We start from the raw sequence: 14923 nt of genomic DNA, 5'->3' as shown, positions 1-14923 counted from the left end.
GCATTTGGCCCATCAAGTTCCATCATGGCTGTGAAGGAAGGAACTGCAGATGCTGATTTAAACTGAAGATAGACACAAAATGCTGGAGTAACTCAGCTGGACAGACAGCATCTCTGGAGAGAAGGAATGGGTGACGTTTAGGGTCGAGGCCCTTCTTCAGAAGAAGGATCTTGATCTGAAACGTCACCCATTCAAAGGCTGTCCCTCTCAAGCCCATTCTCCTGCCTTAACACCCGTACTAATCAAATGGTCTCCCTGCCGATTTAGAGACGGTCCCTCTGCTCTGCGTTTGGCTCTCGCACCCCGTTTGGAAACGGTCCCCCAGGTTCCCTTCGCGTTCGCGGCCCATTTGGAGACGGTCCCCCGACCCGTTATGCGCTTCTTGTGCATTTGGAGACGGTCCCTGTATGTGCGCGCATGGGCAGTGGGCGGCGCCGGCAGGGACTGGGGGAAGAGGCGGACGGACGGTTGGTCGGTTGGTCGGTGTCGGTGACGGTGACGGTGACGGTGTCGGTGAGTCCCAGCCTCACGCACGCGTACCGGCCCAAGGCTCCGGGCCCGAGCAGTCAGCGGGGCCGCCGCTGCTGAGTTACTCCAGCATTTTGCGTGTCCATCCCCAATCCCCATGACCGCCCAGTATCTGTGGTAGTCCGGGTGTGGGGAAAGGGTTGGTCAGGGAGAGAAGATTAGGGAGGGTGGGGTCAGGGAGGGGTGGGGAAGAAGATGGGGGGGGAGGTGAGGGAAGGGGTCAGGGAGGGGGAAGGGGTGGGGGTCAGGTTGGGGAAGGGGAAGGGGTGGGGCCGGGAAGGGGAAGGGGTCATGGGGGGAAGGGAAGGGTGGGGTGGGTCAGGGAGGGCGAAGGGGGTCAGGGAGGGGAGGGGTTTGGGGTGGGGAGGAGACAGGGAGGGGGTAAGGGGTGGGATGGAGGGTCAAGGAGGAGATGGGTGGGAGGTTGGTTGGGGAAGGGACTGGGTTGGGAGGGAATGGGGGGGTGGGGTCAGAGGGGGGACACTGTGTAGGGTGACAGGACTGCGGAGAACAGGGGGGACTGGTGAACAGAAGGGATGGTGAAAGTGGATGTGGTTGGGCGCGGTGACAGTAGAGGGGGTTCGGGAAGGGGACGGGGCTGTGGATGAATAGATGGTGGGGGGGGGGGGGGGGGGGGGGGCCCAGAGATCCCCGCCCCCCCCCACCTCCCCCCTTGCCCGCCCACTGGTACTGACCTCCTCACCTTGGAGAGGCAGCTAACCTTGTCCATATCACTGACCTTGAGGCTTGTTGACCAATTTTTGACGTGATAAATTGCCGCTGAAAGAAAGCAGACACAAGGGACTACAGATGCTTGAATCTTGAGTGAAACAATCTAAATTGTTTGCATGTTTTTCTCAGCTACGAGAATGCAGAAAAACACAGTAGTCAGTTAGTGCATTTGATATAATTAACCAGACAAGATAAGAATGTCTCGTAAACACACCTTACTGTCAATGAAGTTTAATCACTGTTCTAATGCAGGAGTTTTCCAACATAGCTTGTTTCTGCTGACGGCATGCTTTTGAAAATGTTAGAGACATACAGCGTGGAAACAGGCCCATTGGCCCAACTTGCCCACCCTAACCAACATGCCCCATCTACACGAGTCCCACCTGCCTGCGTTTGACATATCCCTCTTATCCAATCCACATATCTATCTAAATGTTTCTTAAACGTTGTGTACTTGCCTCAACTACCTTCTCCGGCTGCTCATTCCATGCACCTACCACCCATTGTGTAACTGCGTCAAAACATTGTCCCTCGGGTTTCTATTAAATCTTGCCCCCTCACCTTTAACCTATGACCTCTGGTTCTTCATTCCCCTACTCTGGGAATATCAATCTGCCCATTTACCCTATCTGTTCATTCTTCTCATGATTGTCTACACCTCTAACCTCATCCTCCTGCGCTCCAAGGAATAATGTCTTAGCCGTAGCTCAGGCCCTCGAATCCTGGGAACATCTTCGTAATTTTTTTCTGAACCCTATCCAGCTTAACAACATCTTTCCTAAAACAGGGTGACCAAAACTGAACACAATACACTAAATGTGGCCTCACCAATGTCTTGTACAAGTGTAAATTGACGTCCCAGCGTCTTTACTCAATACTCTGATGAAGGCCAATGTGCCGAAAGCCTTGTTCATCACCCTATCTACTTGTAATGCTTTAAGGAACTGTGCTCTTGCACTCCTAGATCCCTCTGCTCCACAACACTCCCCAGAGCCCTGCCATTCACTGTGTAGATCTAGCCCTGGTTGGTTTCCCATAATGAAACACCTCGCACTTCAAGGTATTAAAATCTATTAGCCATTTCCTCAACTACCTGCCCAACCGATCAAGATCCTCTACAAATTTTGATAACCATCTTCGCACTCTACAATACCACCCAATTTAGTGTCATCTGCAAATTTACTAATCCTGCCTTGTACATTCTCATCCAAATCATTTCAATATAATTCAATAGTGCTGTATTTGTCGCATATGCAACTGTACAGTGAAATTCATTTTGTATATATTACGCGTGAGCGCTGCCATTTTTGGCACCATTATTCAAAGTCCAAAATCCTGTCAGCCTGTGCTCTCAATGTACTGGAGCAGTTCTCGCGAACTAACGTCCCTCACCTCGCCCCCATCTTTGTATCCCAGGGGCATTTATATAGATGACAAACAGCAATGGGCCCAGCACTGAACCCTGAGACACACCACTAGTCGCAGGCCTCCAGGTCAGGTTTCAATGTTGATAATGCTTGAGAAATAAATGATATGATGTCAAGAGAATTCTCAAATTAGAAATTTTCCGCATGGCAAGGAATTTGGCCTTTTAAGCCTAGACAAGCTAAAAGCCAGAGGATCTACATCTGCCAGAAAATTCTGCATTACCTTCATTTAAAATTTAAATCAAAGCATAGAGTTCCTGATGATACAATACTCCCAGTATTATGTTAAAGGGCAGTCTTTATTATGTGCACGTCCATGAATGAACTTTAAACTCATGACCTACACTTTGAAGAGTCCTTGCATTGACCAAAGATAGCACTTGACTTAATGGTTGTGTATTCATTTTTAGAATGTAAAATTATTATCCTCCTCCACTGACTTACTCCCAGTCTCCATTACCCCACATACATATAGTATTCTTTATTCCCACTTGATTTGTCTGTACTTCAAAGAGAATTTTACCAAAAAAAATAAATGTAAAGAAATGAAAGAAAAAAATATTAAATCTCACACTGAATTATTCACATATCATAGAAGGTTACTTTTTATGGATATAGGCCTGTGATCATTTTTTTTAGGTAGCAATGAAATGCAGATTAATTGCTTCTGAAGAACGAGAAACTGAATTACTAAAGTAAATTAAATTCCTTAACATTGTATTTAGTGTGCCTGAAAATGAAGATGCACCTTAATATGACTAAAGGGTAACTAGCTTGACAATATATTTACGTAAGCCCTGAGGCTATAAAGTTCAATACTGAATTGTTTGCAGATAATTTCAGCAGGTTTTTGCAAATAAATTATTGCGGCATAAGTTCAGTGAATTAATCGATTGGGAATCAAAAAAAATGTGTTTTCATTGTTTTTTTAAACTTTTCTCCAGAGATGCTGTCTGTTCCGTGGAGTTACTCCAGCATTTTGTGTCTATCTTTGGTGTAAACCAGCATCTACAGTTCCTTCCTACACCAAAGATGATTGATACATCACTTTGGCAAACTGCTTATCGAATGAATTTTATTCATACGAATACATGTCTGTTTTGTACAGGTAACACGAACAAAGTAGTCCTTGACTGCTCCGTATCTGTGCAGACGTTGATGTGCGTCAGAACAAACCTGCAATGCAACACCAATTACCGTATTTCCCGGCAACGAAGACGTTATTTTTTTACCCTTAAATAAGGCCCGAAAATTTACATGCGTCTTGGAGGCCGAAGGCTAGATTGTTAGCCAAGAAATATAACTTGGGTCTCTCCCCCCCTCTCTCTCGGCAACCTCATCCTCCCCCCGTATTTTTCTCCTCTCCCAGCCATTCCTCTCTCCCCCCCCCTCTCTCCCCCCCTCTCTCCTCCCCCCCTCTCTCTCCCCCCCCTCTCTCCCCCCCCCTCTCTCTCCCCCCCTCTCTCTCTCCCCCCCCTCTCCCCCTCCTTCTCTCTCTCCTCCCTTTGTCTCTCCCCCCCTCTCCCCCTCTCTCTCCCCCCTTCCCTCTCTCCCCCCCTCCCTCCCCCCCTCTTCTCTCCCCCCCCTCTCTCTCCTCCCCCCCTTTCTCTCCCCCCTCTTCTCTCCCCCCCTCTTCTCTCCCCCCTCTCTCTCTCTCCCCTCCCCCCTCTTCTCTCCCCCCCTCTTCTCTCCCCCCCCTCTTCTCCCCCCCCCTCTCTCTCTCCCCCCCTCTTCTCCCCCCCCCTCTCTCCCCCCCCTCTTCTCTCCCCCCCCTCTCTTCTCTCCCCCCTCTTCTCTCCCCCCCCCTCTTCTCTCCCCCCCTCCTCTTCTCCCCCCCTCTTCTCCCCCCCCTCTTCTCTCCCCCCCTCTTCTCTCCCCCCCTCTTCTCCCCCCCTCTTCTCCCCCCCCTCTTATCTCCCCCCCCCCCTCTTCTCCCCCCCCCCTCTCCCCCCCCCTCTCCCCCCCCCCCCCCCCCCCCCCCCCCCCCCCCCCCCCCCCCCCCCCCCCCCCCCCCCCCCCTCCTCCCCCCCCCCCCTCCCCCCCTCCCCCCCCGCACCCCTCCCCCCCCCCCCCCCCCTCCCCCCCCCACCATTCTCCCCTCTATCCCCTCCCCCGCAGGTGCTTCTCATTGCCCCCCATAGTGTCAATACGGGGTCCCCCCCCTGAAACATCCAAGAGTAATTGATCCCCCCCAGTTCATTGGTTTCCTCAGTTCCCCCCCCCTTGAGTATTCTCCCCTTCCGATACAAAGCCCCATCATTCAGTCCTCCCCCCCCCCCCCCCCCACCACATTCTCCCTCAGCGGGTCTCTTTGGAGAACATCATAGCGTGTTCAACGCAGGTTAACGTCTTCGTTTATTGCCGGGAAATACTCTAACCATAGTGTCAATACGGGGTGAGACAAATTCACTGAAACATGCCAAGAGTAAATTGATCCAAGACAGTTCATTGGTTCCCCAGTTTTTGTTTTGGTTGAGTATTTTAGTCGCTGGTGTATACATGATACAAAGCCTGGAAGCATGATAAACATTCAGTGAAATCAAGGCTCTCCCTGAGCTGCATTCAAGAGGGCACAAAGTGTTGGAGTCACTCAGTGGGTCAGACAGCATCTTTGGAGAACATGGATAGGTGGCGTTTCAGGTTGGGATCCTTCTTCAGTGAGGTACATCATTTTGTTTATTGACATTAGGTTTTACCCCAATCTCTGATTCCATTAGCACCGAAAAACCTCGGCTTGAATGTATTCACATATCGAGCATCCCGCAACCTTATGAAATTGAAACCACATTGTCACAATTTGCTGAAAATAGAAATGTTTTGCAAGTTAGGCCTAAATCACTGATTCCGTTATCGTGAGACTGTTCTCCCTGATTCCAAACTCTCCAGATATTTGGACATAAGATTTTAAAAGTTATATGAAGAACGTTAAGGAATTGTTTCAGTGCAGCTTAAAAAAATGCCTCACCTCAGAATGCAGCAGTACATAGCCAGTATATTTTGTCCTATAGCTTTGTTACTCTGTTCAATCAGGGAACTGATGAAAATAGCTTACTATGCACAAAATCTGTGAGAAGAGTAAGTATTGAGTAATAGAAACAAGCATTTAATTGCCATATGTACGAACAAAACACCACAATGAAATTCTTACTTGCAGCATGAGCAGGCCTGTACACAGATGATTTATTGATTTTTTTAAAATTATATATTAATAACCCCAATACATGAAAAAATAAAGTGAATCCTTATGTAATCTAAAACAGTCCATAATTCACAGTTGCGGTTAGTGTCATGTGCTCAGAACCATGGTGGTTGATGGGAAGAAGCTATTCTTGAACCAGTTGGCCTTGGTTTTCTGACTCCTCTACCTTATCCCCATGGTAAGAGTGAAATGCGACGCATAGTCAGTGTGATGATGCTGTCTGTCTTTACAAGGCAATGTCCCCTATAGATGGTGGTGAGGTCGGTACCCATGATGGACCGTGCGGTGTCCATCGCTTGTCATAATATCCTTAGTTTCTAGGCTTTCGGGTTGCTGTACCACGCCATGAGGCAACCAGTAACACTGTGTGGATAATGCATTCGTATTAGGTGATGATTTTGCGTTATTGAGCATAATATTTGCTGAACCACTTGAACGTCCCGGTGTGGAAAAGACTGCAAAAAGATGTGACTACTGCCCACTTCATCACCGGCTCTGACCTCCCAGCCATCGAAGGGATCTATCGAAGTCGCTGCCTCAAAACGGCAGCCAACATCACCAAAGACCCACACCATCCTGGCCACATTTCACCATTGCCATCGTGAAGACGGTACAGGAGCCTGAAAACTGTAACGTCCAGGTTCAGATCCCTACAGCCATCAGGCTTTTAAACATGACAACAAATAAACTCTGAACTACTACAGATTATTATTATTATTGCACGATATTTGTTTATTGAGTACGTGTGCATGTGTGTGTATATATACACACCAAACTTTTTTCCTCCCGTTATGTACTATGTTTACATATTCTGTTGTGCTGCAGCAAACAAGAATTTAATTGTCCTGTCTGGGACATATGACAATAAAACACTCTTGAATCTTGACTTGACATTTACCAGTCACATTTTGCAACATCTGGAATAAGCTTCAATGTTCAAGTCCAGGGATGCTTCTGTTTCAATAGCTTACATCATTTAGCATGAATCTTTGTTTCTAGAGTTATATAAATGTACAATGCAAAACAATTCTTTAATATTGCCATGACTTTTTGACATGGTGATTTACAGAAGGAAGATGGCAAATATCTGTGGGGCCTCCGATCCATGGCGAGAGTGTATGGAAGTTGCAGTTGCCGTTGCTCGGAAAGCTGGTGAAGTGAGTAAATCATGGAAATTGAATTTCTACATCTCTCTGACTGTCCTTTTTTTGGTTTAAAAGATGATTTTTTTATCATTCAGCTAAAGAATTTGGCATAAAATTAATTTTAAACTCGAGCTTTTCCTTATTTCATGTTGCTAAATTGGCGTATAATGAATCCATAGAAAATGCATTGAAAAATTCCATTGTTAATAAATGACCATGTGTGCAGCAAAGATTATTAATTATATATTTGCTGTGGGAAGATGGATTTTTTTATTTTCTAGGAAATGCAGTCATTTTATTTTGTTTTCATAATTTTTCCAACTCCATTATTCACTTTGCAAATGTAAAGTGTGTTGAGGTACTATTTTGATAGTTCTGTAATGCATCACAAATCTCCTAATACACAATGAAGCATTATAGAGACCTATGTTGGTGCAGATGACTGAACGCTTGGTTAATAGCGAAAGGGACGTTTGGTGGCAAGGAGTGGGAGTGATGGTGATCCATATAACCATATAACAATTACAGCACGGAAACAGGCCATCTCGGCCCTAGAAGTCCGTGCCGAACAACTTTTTTTCCCTTAGTCCCACCTGCCTGCACTCATACCATAACCCTCCATTCCCTTCTCCTCCATATGCCTATCCAATTTATTTTTAAATGATACCAACGAACCTGCCGGCACCACTTCCACTGTAAGCTCATTCCACACTGCTACCACTCTCTGAGTAAAGAAGTTCACCCTCATGTTACCCCTAAACTTCTGTCCCTTAATTCTGAAGTCATGTCCTCTTGTTTGAATCTTCCCTATTCTCAAAGGGAAAAGCTTGTCCACATCAACTCTGTCTATCCCTCTCATCATTTTAAAGACCTCTATCAAGTCCCCCCTTAACCTTCTGCGCTCCAGAGAATAAAGACCTAACTTATTCAACCTATCTCTGTAACTTAGTTGTTGAAACCCAGGCAACATTCTAGTAAATCTCCTCTGTACTCTCTCTATTTTGTTGACATCCTTCCTATAATTGGCGACCAAAATTGTACACCATACTCCAGATTTGGTCTCGCCAATGCCTTGTACAATTTTAACATTACATCCCAGCTTCTATACTCAGATTTATAAAGGCTAGCATACCAAAAGCTTTCTTTACCACCCTATCTATATGAGATTCCACCTTCAAGGAACTATGCATGGTTATTCCCAGATCCCTCTGTTCAACTGTATTCTTCAATTCCCTACCATTTACCATGTACGTCCTATTTTGATTTGTCCTGCCAAGGTGTAGCACCTCACATTTATCAGCATTAAACTCCATCTGCCATCTTTCAGCCCATTTTTCCAAATGGCCTAAATCACTGTAGACTTTGGAAATCCTCTTCATTATCCACAACACCCCCTATCTTGGTATCATCTGCATACTTACTAATCCAATTTACCACCCCTTCATCCAGATCATTGATGTACATGACAAACAACAAAGGACCCAACACAGATCCCTGAGGCACCCCACTAGTCACCTGCCTCCAACCCGACAAACAGCCATCCACCATTACCCTCTGGCTTCTCCCATTCAGCCACTGTTGAATCCATCTTGCTATTCCTGCATTTATACCCAACAGTTTAACCTTCTTAACCAACCTTCCATGAGGAACCTTGTCAAAGGCCTTACTAAAGTCCATATAGACAACATCCACTGCTTTACCCTCGACAATTTCCCTAGTAACCTCTTCAAAAAATTCAAGAAGATTAGTCAAACATGACCTTCCAGGCACAAATCCATGTTGATTGTTCCTAATCAGACCCTGTTTTTCCAGATGCTTATATATATTATCTCTAAGTATCTTTTCCATTAATTTGCCCACCACTGAAGTCAAACTAACAAGTCTATAATTGCTAGGTTTGCTCTTAGAACCCTTTTTAAACAATGGAACAACATGCGCAGTACGCCAATCCTCGGGGACTATTCCCGTTTCTAATGACATTTGAAAGATTTCTATCATAGCCCCGGCTATTTCTACACTAACTTCCCTCAATGTCCTAGGGAATATCCTGTCAGGACCTGGAGACTTATCCACTTTTATATTTTTCAAAAGTGTCAGTACTTCTTTTACTTTGAAACTCATAGTATCCATAGCTACTCTACTCGTTTCCCTTACCTCACATAATTCAATATCCTTTTCCTTGGTGAATACCGAAGAAAAGAAATTGTTCAATATCTCCCCCATCTCTTTTGGCTCTGCAGATAGCTGCCCACTCTGTCTCTCCAATGGACCAATTTTATCCCTCGTTATTTTTTTGCTATTTTTATAGCTGTAGAAACCCTTTGGATTTACTTTCACCTTACTTGCCAAAGCAACCTCATATCTTCTTTTAGCTTTTCTAATTTCTTTCTTAAGATTCCTTTTACATTCCTTATACTCCACAAGCACCTCATTTACTTCATGCTGCCTATAATTATTGTAGATCTCCCTCTTTTTCCAAACAAGATGTCCAATTTCCCTTGAAAACCAGGGCTCTTTCCAATTTTTACTGTTTCCATTCAACCGAACAGGAACATAAAGATTCTGTACTCTTAAAATTTCCCCTTTAAATGTCCTCCATTTCTCTTCTACATATTTCCCATAAAACAAAATGTCCCAGTTCACTCCTTTTAAATCATCTCGCATCTCATCAAAGTTAGCCTTTCTCCAATCAAAAATCTCAACCCTAGGTCCAGTTCTGACCTTCTCCATAATTATATTGAAACTAATGGTATTGTGATCACTGGACCCGAGGTGCTCCCCAACGCATACCTCCGCCACCTGTCCCGTCTCATTTCCTAACAGGAGGTCCAGCACTGCCCCTCCTCTAGTAGGTACCTCTATGTATTGCTGCAAAAAACTATCCTGCACACATTTTACAAACTCCAAACCATCCAGCCCATTTACAGAATGTGTTTCCCAGTCTATGTGTGGAAAGTTGAAATCTCCCACAATCATTACCTTGTGCTTACTACTAATATCTGCTATCTCCTTACATATTTGCTCTTCCATTTCTCGTTCCCCATTTGGCGGTCTATAATACACCCCTATAAGTGTTGCTACACCTTTCCCACTTCTCAGTTCCACCCAAATAGCCTCCCTAGATGAGCCCTCCAATCTATCCTGCCAAAGCACTGCTGTAATATCTTCCCTGACTAGCAATGCAACACCTCCACCCACCTCTTGCCCCTCCAATTCTATCACACCTGAAGCAATGAAATCCTGGAATATTTAGTTTCCAATCACAGCCCTCCTGCAACCATGTTTCACTGATCGCCACAACATCATACTTCCAGGTGTCTATCCAGACTCTAAGCTCATCCACCTTTCTTACAATGCTCCTAGCATTAAAATATGCACATTTAAGAAAACCCCCGTCTCTTCTTCTCTGTTTATTTCCTTTTTTTTCTTTCTCCTCTTGTGTCCGAGTGCTTCCCTTTTCTGCTTCCTGCCTCCCATTCTGTCTACTAGCTTTCTCTATTTGAGTCCCTCGCCCCAACCATTCTAGTTTAAAGTCTCCCCAGTGGCCTTTGCAAATTTCCCCGCCAGGATATTGGTCCCCCTCGGGTTCAAGTGCAACCCATCCTTTCTGTACAGGTCCCACCTTCCCCAAAAGAAGTCCCAATGATCCAGAAACTTGAATCCCTGCCCTCTGCACCAGTCTTTCAGCCACGCATTTATCCTCCACCTCGCTCCATTCCTACTCTCACTGTCGCGTGGCACAGGCAGTAATCCTGAGATTGTTACCTTTTTGGTCCTTTTCCTTAACTCTCCTCCCAACTCCCTAAATCCTCCCTTCAGGACCTCTTCCCTTTTTTTACCTATGTCATTTGTACCTATATGTACCACGACCTCAGGCTCCTCTCCCTCTGATTTCAGGATATCTTGGATGCGTTGAGACACGTCCGAGACCTTGGCACCAGGGAGGCAGACCACCATCCTGGTCTCCCGACTGCGTCCCCAGAAACGCCTATCCGACCCCCTAATAATAGAGTCCCCAATTACTATTGCCCTCTTCTTTTTTTCCCTACCTTTCGGAGCAACAGGGCCGGTCTCTGTGCTGGAGGCCCGTCCGCTGTCACTACCCCCGGGTAGGCTGTCACCCCCATCTGTACTCAAACAGGAGTACTTATTTGCAAGGTGTACCGACATTGGAGTACTCACTCGTTCCTGCCTCTGCCCCTTGCCCTTCCTGAGCGTGACCCACATGTCTCTCTCCCGTGGTTTTGGGATAGCAGCTATTTCCTGATCTTTTTTTTTGGTCCGGCTTTGACAACTATAGCGCAACCAGAGGAGTGACCACTGTAATCGCAGTATGTCAGCAGGCTCTCGATGGACGAGCGGTAGATGGACGAGCGGTAGCAAGGTGTACCGACATTGGAGTACTCACTCGTTCCTGCCTATGCCCCTTGCCCTTCCTTAGCGTGACCCACATGTCTCTCTCCCGTGGTTTTGGAGTGACCACCTCCCTATAACTCCACTCTATGACCTCCTCACTCTTCCTGACCAGACAGAGGTCATTGAGCTGCTGCTCCAGGATCCTAATACGGTCCCTTAGGAGCCCCATCTCTCTGCACCTGGTGCAGATGTGGACGTCTGGAGGGCCATCCGACGCCATGACCTCCCACATCTGACATCCACAACAGTATACTGCTCTGACTGTCATTCTCTCGCCTTACCCTGGATCCGATACCAGTATAATACAATAGAAACTGCTGGGAGAAATCAGCAGGTATCTGACTCACAAACAGCTGCTCCCTCTTGCCCTTTAAACTGCACCTTTATTATATAAACAAAAAGCACTGTACCTTTGGTCCATGAGTCTGGGTGTTTCATGAATGACAAATGCAGGAGATGTTTACCCTGCAACTTGAGTACAGGCCATCAGGGAATATGTGACTGCCAGAGAGATATTTTTAAGGACAGTAAAGTAGTTCATGGAGATCCTAAGGGCATATTACCTTCTGAGCAGTATTTTCTCCTGACCAGACGAGTGTTTCTGAAGTTGCAGACATGATTTCAGATGTTCTTTCCTGTCAGAGGTAAGGATATCAATCTCATGACATTCTGGAATCAGCCTCACAGTGTCAGAGTCCCAGGTTCGATCCTGACCTTGGGTGCTATCTGTGTGGAGTTTGCACAATCTTCCTGCAACTGTGTGTTTCCTCTGGGTGCTCTGATTTCCTCCCACGTCTCAAAGATGTGTAGATTTGTAGGTTATTTGGCTTGTGCTTAAAAATGTCCTTAAAGTGTAGGGAGCAGGTGGGAAAGTGGCATAAGTTTAGAACTAGTGTGAATGGTTGGCATGAACTTGGTGTGTCGAAGGGTCTGTTTCCATGCTGCATTTCTAAAACTAAGCTAAGAAACTAATGTTGTAGATGGATTTTTTTTTAAAGGGGTTAAAGTTCTGTGGGCATATCTTTAAGGAGATTCTGAAGTAAGACCTTAAAGATGATGAGCTCTGGATTACTTCCTTTGCCACATACCAGTGATTACAGTAATAAAAATGTAGTAAGATGTATGTGCAGTGCAGAGATGGTACATGAAGAAGGGTTTAAGGACATTTGGTCCAGTTCTGAGCGAGGTGGCATCTGTACAGGCCAAGAAGCACTAAACTCCCAGGAAGTTTGCTCGTGTTTTGTGGGGGAGAGTTAAACATTTTGGCACAGCAAAGTAACACTGATAAGCAGTAGAACATAAATCAAAAGAAAACAGATTAAGAAGATTATTACAGTACTAGAGAACCGAAACAATCAAGAACGAAATGTCTCTCTAATCAGTCAACATTGAGCTAAATGGTAGAGAAGAGGAAACTATAGGTTTAAAGAAATGTTCAATTGGATTCAGTTCTCTTTGTTAAATTCACCCTATTCACTCTGCAGGTTATTTGCGAAGCTTTGAAAAAGGAACAGACTGTTTTGCTGAAAAGTTCTCCGGCAGACTTGGTGACCGAGACTGATAAAAATGTAGAGAAAATGATTCTGTGCACTCTAAAGGAAAAATTTCCTTCCCACAGGTAAAGGACTATTGAAGTAATCTGAATACCATGTGCACTTTAGCACAACAATATTGCAACACAAAAATATACTTCCAATTGAGCTTTGTTTACAATAGTTTACTGATATCTTAAAACATAGAGATCTATATTTAGACTTCATGGCTTGCCTTTGCCATTATATTAAAAGTAAGGTAGTTGGTAAAAGAAGAGTTCAGGATTTTTCCCCACTCAAAGAATGGTGGCGATCTGGATGTCACTATTTGAAAATGTTGTTGAGAAAGAAGCCCTCGTGTTTAATATGCTGCTGAAATTTGCGGAACATAAGTGGGAATAGTCCAAATAAATTGTTTTTCCCTTAGTTTAGTTTATTATTGTCATCTGTACCAAGATACAGTGAAAAGTTTTTTTTTATTATTTGCTATCCAGTCTGTGAAAAGACCATACATGATTATAATCAAACTGTCCACAGTGTACAGATACAGGATAAAGGCTATAACATTTAGTGCAAGATAAAGTCCAGTGAAATCCGAATAAAGATAGTTTGAAAGTTAGGCAAGTTATGTTCCCTCTGCACAACAAATTACTATGATTTAACTGTAGGAATAGTGTATTTCCCATAAAAATGAGCTTTGAAGCATTTCTTGTATGGAAGGGCCAGCTGCTGATCTCACTTCAAATTCATCTCAACAATAATTTGGTACAGATTGTTCATCCTTTATTGTAATAGACCAGTTGTTCGGTGTCTGCTAGATTCAACCGGTATCAGTTAATCAAATATACTGCTTAATTCAGTCTTGGCAACTGTACCTTGCTGCCCCTTGCTTATCCCTCTAATTTACTGTATACAGGAGCGCACTATTTGTGAAGTGCCAGATAACCAAAATGTTATTGTATGTCAGTGCAGACTTGGTGGGCAGAAGGGCCTGTTTCCACGCTGTATCTCTAAAATTCATTAAATGATCATAAAATTCGTAAAATTATCATAAAACAATTATTTTTTTTTTGGAGGACACATAGTAACTGTGGATTAGGCAGCATTTCTTGAAAACATGAATATGTGATGTTTCAGGTTGGGGCCCTACTTTAACTGATTATCTGATGATGTTAAAATTTAACTTTTGTCTTTCTACTATGATTTTTCATTTATTTCAGTTTTATCGGGGAAGAGTCTGTGGCGGATGGAGCAGCAAGTATACTTACAGATACTCCCACGTGGATAATTGACCCCATTGATGGGACCACTAATTTTGTCCACAGGTATGGCTTTTGGCTGGGATAGGTTTCTTTTCATGGATAAACATATACAAACACAAACTGTTTAGGACTGCTTTGTGGTAATTACTACTGTAACAAACATTTGTAATTACATTTTGAAGTCCATAAAAAAAGAATGTGAAATGATTAGAATGATTCAGACTTCAATTCAGACTTTTATTTTACAGGTTTCCTTTTGTAGCAGTTTCTATTGGATTTTATGTAAATAAACAGGTAATGTAAATGGAATGAACAGAATATAATTTTTATTATTCCATAATGTATAAACATTTGCAAAGAATAAGACTTGTGATGTTTGCATTTGAGCTTGCGTAATCGGCTTTATCTGAGAATTAGATTGCCGATAATGTTCAGTTATATTTATCATTAATTTGTCTCCCTATTACACCAACAATTATGGAAATGGAAATACTTATCCTTGCACTATGGTATTACACTGTTCTGCCTCTGCATGCCTTTAATCATCTAGCTCTTAAGCTCTTCACAAACAGCCTATTTATTCTACCTCTTCCTTTTAAGTTGGTGTTTAACGTCTCTGACCATTCATTTTGTCAGAATCATAATGTCTTCTCCTTTGGATAGTGCTGTATTTTGGACGATT

At 44.2% G+C, this 14923-nt stretch overlaps 1 protein-coding gene across 5 annotated transcripts in view; it reads left to right on the top strand.

The window, feature by feature from the left end:
• Positions 1 to 392: 392 nt before the first annotated feature.
• The window catches only part of impa1 (inositol monophosphatase 1), a 28012-nt gene continuing 13481 nt past the window's right edge, over positions 393 to 14923 (top strand). Inside the window, exons 1-6 of one of the 5 annotated variants that reach the window (XM_055634229.1) lie at positions 393 to 475; positions 5244 to 5247; positions 6954 to 7043; positions 12932 to 13065; positions 14200 to 14304; positions 14490 to 14535. In XM_055634229.1, coding sequence (XP_055490204.1) covers positions 408 to 475; positions 5244 to 5247; positions 6954 to 7043; positions 12932 to 13065; positions 14200 to 14304; positions 14490 to 14535 — 447 coding nt within the window. In that variant the 5' untranslated portion in view covers positions 393 to 407. Of the gene's footprint in view, positions 514 to 5243; positions 5248 to 6953; positions 7044 to 12931; positions 13066 to 14199; positions 14305 to 14489; positions 14536 to 14923 lie in introns of all 5 variants that reach the window. The other 4 variants (XM_055634228.1, XM_055634224.1, XM_055634226.1 and 1 more) reach the window with 4 other exon arrangements.

The sequence above is a fragment of the Leucoraja erinacea genome, chromosome 4 (assembly GCF_028641065.1).
Source record: "Leucoraja erinacea ecotype New England chromosome 4, Leri_hhj_1, whole genome shotgun sequence".
In the NCBI taxonomy this organism is placed as follows: Eukaryota; Metazoa; Chordata; class Chondrichthyes; order Rajiformes; family Rajidae; genus Leucoraja; species Leucoraja erinaceus.
Note: the sequence above shows the minus strand (reverse complement) of the source record. Positions and strands in the feature narration are given on the sequence as shown.